Below are 8,616 nucleotides of genomic sequence, written 5' to 3'. Positions count from 1 at the left end.
TACAAATATTGAAATGAAAATCACAATATTATGAATATGAGTCTAAAGCTCGTCTTTCAGAATCTTATGAGTGCGACATTTGCTCCACATGTCCCTGACCATCTTGGTGACCTCTGACCCCTCAGGAAAACCGTTATTAGCGATGATGTCACTGTAAAACTTGGCCGACTGTTTGGGTGTTCGGGGCCGGTTCGGGTCGGTAAAGTTGACGTAGTGAAGTCCGAACCGTTCGGTGTAGCCTCGGGCCCACTCGAAGTTGTCCATGAGCGACCAGGCTGTGTAGGCTCGAACCTTCACCCCATCCTTTTCGATTGCTGTACAACCAAAACAACACATACAATATACGATGCCTCCGAACAATACAATATAGTTTTGAAAGAATCGCTTTGTTTAAAGAAATCACAAGGACATATCCCAACTTCTCCACATTCACAGATGGACAGAAAGCCAATTTCCTCCTAAAATCGCAGAACCCATAATATACTTGATGACATTCGAAATTCGTTTTCCTCTGCTTTGCGGACGTCGTACGATTTTGATGCCATAGGATTTTCAAGCAAGCTGTGACATAACCAACCACCGACATGCATCCAAAACTTTTACTTCATTTTGTGTACCGAGACAGTTGAACTTTGCAGGAGACGTACGTTTTCGTCCTCCAAAATGCCCTAAGTTAGCGATCACGTGTACGACGATCGCACGACCTATATGTGACTGCGCCCATTGCATCAGAATCGTGCGACAATCGCACGACGTACGTGACCGCACCCTTATACCCTCCTCACATGTAGCGAAAATCGATCGATCGGACGACAAGTCTGCGAGCTCTAAATTACGAGGAGTAGTGACCCTGATGCTGACGAAGACATGGCAGAGTTCCCCCCTCTTTACGCCAGGTCCGTGCCTCCTCGTAATTTAGAGCTCGCAGACTCGTCGTCCGATCGATTTTCGCTACATGTGAGTGGGTATAGCGGCTTCTTTTTTTGTCAACAATGTGCATTCAACTACCTTTCAGCACCTCATCGATGTACGTCATGTAATAACAGACGCGGCCCGTGTCCTCCATGACAGGCGGCTGGACGTCACCGTCAGACCAGCCGTTCTCTGTGATGTACACCTCGGGATCCCCGTAGTTGTCCTTTTAAAACAGAAAAGTTGTACATTTTGGGGACATTGATGATTGTACTTCCCGGCCGGGGCCCGGTTTAAAAATGTGACCTAAGCATACATGTAACCGGGATTTCCGTAGTTTGCCTTTTAAAACAGCTAGAGAAAAGTTAACGTTGTACATGTTGGGGACACTATCAATGATCGTACTGCCCGGTCGGGCCCCGGTTAACGTTTAAAACTGTGACCTAGATGAACAATGATATATTATCTGGCCATCCGTGGATCATTAGTGTTCTCTTCTTGAGATGTACGTTATGTTATAGAACAGTAGTTATGTAGATGACATACTTTGTACCCCGTACAAGTGTTGTGCAATGAAGCTACATTGTATCTCGTATCTATAATCTCCACCAGACTACGGCCTGGCCGAATTGTAATAGGGAACTTTGGCCCAGGTGTGAACTGTCCCGCTGGAGGAAATGGCTGGATAGACTGCTAAAGACTGGCAACTTATTTGTCCCTATTTGGCCATCTTTTAACCTTCGCCAAGAAGGTTATGTTTTGGTCAGAAAGTTTTTGTGTGTACCAGTATGTAGGTCAATCTCATATAACTTGGGCAGCTGTGGATGGGATGTCGCGATATTTGGTATTTGAGTAGCGGTTGCGTATACCAAGGTTTTGTACGAAAATGGTACTCCTGTCACTTTCTGTCGTGGAACTCTAGTTCTCTTTTTTTCATCCAACGGACGCGTCTGTTTGGAGACTATCGCTAGAACAAATTTCCTGTATCTAATCCGCAGTACAAATCTTGTTATGTAGTGGCCATTAAGTAAAAAAGTTACCTTGATGTACTTGAGCAGCCTGCGTAGTCCCCACGGCACTGCAAACAGCCAGTCGGACTCAGCACGTGGCCACTCCGGGGCGGAGGTTTGTTCAAAAGACTCGAGAAGGTTCTGTGTCTAACCAAGAAAGGCGAACGAACACATTCGATGCTTCTGATCCGCATTTGCCGCATGCATCATCATCATCATCGGTCGACGTGATCAAATGTAAACATGTTCGCACATGTTCGCACACGACGGGGTGATACCGCCCCTTTCGGGGTGACATACCCTTTCGCTGGCTAATTACAAGACGGGGATGCGCCAGGTCTCCCGTCCGGGTGAATGATGTAAATCACCGTGTGGCTGATACGGTATGGAGGTTCGCCAGGCCTCCAACCGGGTGATTTGAAGTGAATCACCAACTCCGGACAGAAGGGTTTGCTCCAACCACACCGCACCATCGCACGTGTGGGGGTTCTTTAACGTGCATGGGGTGTGACTCTCCTCATACACGGGACCTCCATTTAACGTCCTATCCGAGGGACGACTCATTTTCACTTGAGTAAAGTGAGGAAAGTCGTGTAAAGTGCCTTTCCCAAGGGCACAAGACCGGCAACACGGAGGCGGATTCGAACCGGCGACCTCTCGGTCACGGGCCGTATACACTACCACTGTGCTACGCGGCCCCACTATTTGCCGCATGCAGTCAGTTTTATATAATCTCTAAAGTGGTCATACAGAAATGGACCGAGTCACGTGTTTCATAGTGTTGTCGAAATTGCAAAATAAACAAGTAGTCCTCAAGAATACTTATGTATGTTACCATGAGAAAAAAAACAATTCAGTGATAAATCACGTGTCCTCAACAAGTAGTCCTCAAGAATACTTATATATGTTACCATGAGAAAAAAACAATTCAGTGATAAAGCCACGTGCACATTGTCACATCTCTAGAGTTATCCGTACAGATTAGTTCTTGTAGTCTTACGCAGCTTTATCGAAAGCGCACTTCTACGAGGACTGCTTAAGATGCGCTCCTACCGCACTTGTGTCAAGCTTGCGTCACTGCGGGGTTCGTTCACTGCGTCATTGTTTTGTTATTTTCTCCGATTTTTTATAATTTAGATATTGCGTAATATGTAAATGTATGACTTAGAAGACGATAAATGCACAAAAGGAAAGAAAATTCGTTCTTTATCTCTGAAATTCGTTGAGTATCTTTCAAACCCCGCAGTGACGCAAGCTTGAGACAAGTGCGGTGGGAGCGCACAGTTACCTGTATGTCGATGGGTTTGCTAGCCACAATGCTGGTCGTATAGTGATTCACACCGAAGAAATCCGCAGAACCACGAATGGAGGATTTGTCTTCGTCGGAAAACCCAAGACCCTCAAGCTTCTTTGCCGATCTCAATTTCTGAATCTGTGAATAATACAAAGAGCCATTCGTCACTCAAAACCCAAGACCATAGAACAAAAGATATCGAAACCGCTGTTCAGCTGCAGCACTTTAGAACACTGCTAGGGGGCCCATTATCGAACTTGACCTTCGTTTTCCCGACTTCTACTAACAACCAGATATCATGAGGTCCACAGCTTCTGACGTTACGAGGGGAGTCTTTCGCTTTTTAGAATAACAAAACTCACTGTTGTTGTTGTTATAAACAGAAGGAGCCATCCCCTCCTTGTAGTCTTTACTTATTCTCTGGCAAATGTTTCACTCCTTTTGATTTGCCAATATCCCTTACTTTCCGATTTGCATCGACACCAACTGGTGTCGATGTTTACGTAAATTCTGACCAATCAAAAGGAGCGATACACACCGGGCTGGCCCGAATCTATGTGTTACGGCGTCTTAACCAACATGGAACGGGGCCTTCTGATTGGTCCGCAGCGCCTGGCTATATGGTAATTTGGATATAACGGGCTATTTTTTTCATCGAGTGAGTTGAAATTTGGCACAAGGGTAAAGCCATATGCTCAACCAACCGTTTGCTGAATCACGGGAGGATACTCCCCGTCTCCGAAGATGGGCCGTGCGAACCACCGCTGGTAGATTTGCAGTACGATGTCTGTTGCCTGGACGTCGGCAGGGAGGTCCGGATCACGAGGCTCCGCCCACAGAAGACTCAGAGCGATCCCGACTTTTCCTCCACTGAAGATGTCGGAAGGTTGTGTCGTAGGTGTGCCAGGCCATGGCATGGGCCTATAAGAAACGTCGATATATCGTATAAAGTAATGTATTATGTGCAATGAACATCATGTTGAATATCTTTTATGTCTTATATCAAACGTGCTACACAATAAATACAGCAAGGTCGACGTCGCACACAAAGTCCAGAGTTGAATTTGCCCTTTGCCTTTCTAAGACCTTAAGATCTCAACTTAGAAGATGACCTAGAAGATCTGGAAACACAAACTGAAACACACACACAGTGTGTGTGAGAAAGAGTGTGTGAGAGAGAGAGAGAGACAGAGACAGAGACAGAGACACACAGAGAGACAGACACACACACACACCGAGAGAGAGACGAACGCAGACATATACCTTTAAAATACCTCCATTTTTTATGGAGTTAACAAGGATCACGTCACCTCTACAAAGATGGTAGAGTGCAGACTTGTAAGCACTAGTTTACACACCACATATCTATAACATGATACTCTATGATTAGTATTTTCAATTTAACATGCCATACCTTCAATACTGTGTGTCCACAGCGTAGAGATGACTCTGTCGTCCAGTCTTGTATACCGGGGGCATGTTGTCCCGTCAGGTAACCTCCACCACAGAACGACAGCGGTTCGTTAAAAGTTAGCCACAACTTCACTCTGTCACCAAAAGTCTGGAACGCGAAGGTGGCGTAGTTGTGATAATGTTCGGCAATCTCCTCGTTCAACCACCCTCCATACATCTCTTCTAGGGCTTGCGGGAGGTCCCAGTGGTACAGTGTTACCATCGGGGTGATCCCGTTTGCGAGCAGCTCGTCAATCAGCCTGTTGTAATAGTTGACGCCATCTTGGTTGACACCACCCGCAAGAGTACCGTTAGGAAAGATTCTCGGCCATGACAGAGAAAAGCGGTAGTACTTCAGACCCAGGTCCGTCATGAGTTGCACGTCTTCTCCGTACTTGTTGTAGCTGTCACAGGCCACGTCTCCGGTGTCCCCTCGCTGCACCTTACCAGGTGTGTGGGAGAACCTGTCCCAGATGGACTCACCTTTGCCGTCCACGTCCCAGCCGCCCTCGATCTGGTAGGACGCCGTGGCTGTGCTCCAGATGAAGCCGTCAGGAAACCTGCCCAGTCGGAAGTCGTCTCTGGTTGAGTCGTACGCGCCATAGTCGTACACAGCACCGCACGCCGTGGTCAACAGCACGGACAAGGTCAAAAAAATCAGCATCGTCAGTTAGTGAGGTTACTACACTATTGAGCACTATTTGAGCAGTACAGGTCCCACGGGTTTCAGAGCAGAGATAACATTATTCTATATTTTGTTTGATAATCCGAGTTAACTAAACAAGACCTTTGTTCTCACAATATGGACTCTGGACCCAGCTGCATCTATGCACGTCTTGTCTGCTATTCGTATATATAGGCACCTGTGCTTGAAAACGTAGGATCTTTATCAGAAGGCTTAGTGCTGGTGCCTCTGGAAGATGCGGTTTTCATTGCGAATTCATTTTGCATTTTGCATTCTATACTTTATTTCTTTTTTTAGTCACAAGAGATCGAAGCTCTCGAGCTCTGCTAATCATCTTAATGTAAACAATTTAACTAACCCACCCACCCTTACTCTAGATATGAGAATCGCAGTCTGTACCCACTGATCATCATGTTAAAGCCACATTTGCCTCCAGAGGAGAGTGATATTTTCTAAAAGACCACATCTTTATGTTTTGACATTTGACATGGTTTTGACACAGCAAGATACAATACAAAATAGCCCAATAAAAACGACTAGAAACGTTTGAAAAACAGCCGGAGCCTAACCTCTGCTCGGAGAGTATGAATTTTCCCCTTTGCCATTAAGGTATGATACAGTAAATTTTCTTATTTGGGTGCAAGCGTAAGTCATTTCTTCCCAAGCACCAGGGGTATGTATTCACCCCAAATTGTGACTATGGCTTTTCCAGTAAATGATATACTAGTAGTACCAAAACTTGAAGTCCTGCTGCAGTACCATGGAACGCCGCTAGGTGGGCTGCATTCTACTGCTAGTTTCGTCATTTTGCAAACACCTACAAACACACTAAATACTGTACTACTAGCCATCAATAGCCATTCACAGCTTCTATAGTTATACTGTCCACAGACAAACCCACGTGTACACAGGCACACACACCGAGACATACACTGTGCGAAAGGGTGTCATTTCCGGACGTTTCTATGTTTGTATACATCCGGATCGGGACCGTTTCTGGATATATCCGGACAATATCCGGACGAAATCTAACATGACTCCCCTGCGTTTTCGGAAAATTTCAGGAGTCCGGAACGGGACCATTTAATTCCTGCCTCATATCCGGATTTCCAGTAATGGAACGTTTTCGGACTCTTTGGAGACAAACCACGTTCCGAATATTTCGTATATATCCGGATAATTTCAGAAGTCCGGAACGGGACCAAATAATTACGTCTCATATCCGGATTTCCAGTAATGGAACGTGTTCGGACTCTTTGGATACAAATCACGTTCCGAATATTTCGTATTGATCCGGATAATTTCAGGAGTCAAGAATGGGACCATATAATCATGTCGCATATCCGGATTTCAAGTAATGGAACGTTCTAGGACTCTTTGGAGACAAAACACGTTCCGAATATTTCATATTTTCTGAGCGCGTTCGGGGCTATTACGCCCCGGAAAGGTTGCATAAACTTAAGATATACTGAAACATCATAGGAACAATACAACACATTATTTCAGAATATCCAGTAACTTTACGATCATGCTAAATACCTACTATTTAACGTTTCCTGTCCGTTTTAACCCCGAAAATGCTAACTCGGTAAGGCTTCATTTTGTGAAAGCTTTTCAAAGACTTTCCTGTATAAATCAGATGACACAAGTATCACAACAAATACATTATGTGGAGGAACAGATCATGTTAACGTCAAGGGGCAAATCAATACGCATTTGTCTCTTAGTCTTACCAAGGAAGTTTTAGCTCACTACAACCTCATTGGTCTTCACAAAAAGTGAAGCTCGAGTGAAGCCAAAGTTAAACAGTTCACTGTCAGATCCAATAGTATCAAGCCCAAGTCAATAACATCATAACAAAACTGATCAGTTTAAATGTACAATATCAAATGCACAGTATCAGACACAAGTCTAACGTTATAAACCATACAATCAATATTCGTAGGATAAAAATGTCATTACGAAATCAGTACGACAGTCCATTTTCAAGTCCTCTATAAGTCCGTATCGTGTTGACTGTGGAATCATCGTCCGGGGCGCCCTCTTCTGCGTCTTTGTGGTAGTGGACGATCATTGGCGACGGAAGATGCTCTGGCAAGACCCCGCAATATCGACGGCACGTCTCGAGGACAGTCCGCTCCATTGCATAGTCCAGGCACCGTCCGTCTTCAGAGTAGAAACAGTTCTGGCAGGATACAACGGTTACGGGCACAGACTGTCGTAAGTGTTACCAGGAGGTAGGCCTCGGTCGTCGGCATGGCAGGACAGGCGATTGGGAAACAGAGGCTCAGCGGCTGGAATGGAAAAAAACGGCTAGTAACTGCCCCGAACCCATGAACGGTACATGTAAAATTATTCAAACAACACGGCCATAAAAATCACAGCAGGACAAGACGGGGACAAAGGCAGGAATCTGGAGTCGGCTATCATCAAAGGGCGCGGGCCACACAGATGGCACAGATAAGGACCCCCAGAGAACGAATAGAATTTTATATGCACACAATCACATTGGTCCTAGTGAGGAGATTACAGTTTCTCCTTGGTTCTATTAAAGATTTAGCCAGCCAAAACAACAGGACAGGAAAGTTTAGAAGCAGCCGTTACGGCACATACAGCACAAAATAATATGAGAATTTAACTAACTATGGAACGGGCAATTTGTAAACAAGCCGGGGATGACACGCGGGGTTCCAGCTGAAAGAGAAGTGATCTATCATACAACAATCTTTACAAAGAGATCACACTACTAATTATCAAATACACAAAACACTAGGAAGGGATAACAGACATTGCTGACAGACATATACGGAACTAAGAACGGTAACTGCTATGTATATGCAATCTATGTACTAGAGAGCTACACTACTCACTTCTTGGTCCGGTAGCGGCTAGCGGCAGCGGCTGAGATTCAAATCTAGTTTCAAACCTAACTGCTGTCACCAGCTGGTCTACTATTGGTCTAGTCAAGTCATGTGACTTCCTAATATAGTCTTGTTACCTAAGGACTCCTCCAGATGGTTCCAAGCAAGTTAGTGTCATACATCATGCCTGTTTCACGGAAACACGTGGCATTGTGCATTATTTTTGTGAATAAATGCATCATGTACTTACCAGTTTCAAAGTTGTACACAGCAGCAAACGCTGTGGCGCGGTGTAGGCTGTTATCTGCAACGACTGCCCCAGTAGGCGCACCGTTGACATGCCAACGTACTGGTCTGCTCGGCACTTTGCACAGCTTGCATAACCGCTTACGAGAAAGTGCC

General features: G+C 45.2%; 1 protein-coding gene across 1 annotated transcript; it reads right to left on the bottom strand.

Annotated features, from left to right (window-relative positions):
* Positions 1–5,588, bottom strand: LOC118425251 (cytosolic beta-glucosidase-like). The gene is given in 7 exon segments (XM_035834025.1): positions 1–314; positions 1,009–1,138; positions 1,953–2,069; positions 3,211–3,354; positions 3,921–4,085; positions 4,087–4,137; positions 4,631–5,588. Coding segments are annotated over 7 exon segments (1,581 nt in total). The 5' UTR covers positions 5,333–5,588; the 3' UTR covers positions 1–42.
* Positions 5,589–8,616: the final 3,028 nt, after the last annotated feature.

The sequence above is a fragment of the Branchiostoma floridae genome, chromosome 11 (genome assembly GCF_000003815.2).
Source record: "Branchiostoma floridae strain S238N-H82 chromosome 11, Bfl_VNyyK, whole genome shotgun sequence".
Lineage (NCBI taxonomy): Eukaryota > Metazoa > Chordata > Leptocardii > Amphioxiformes > Branchiostomatidae > Branchiostoma > Branchiostoma floridae.
The sequence above is the reverse complement of the archived record's forward strand: the minus strand, read 5'-3'. Positions and strand labels throughout refer to the sequence as shown.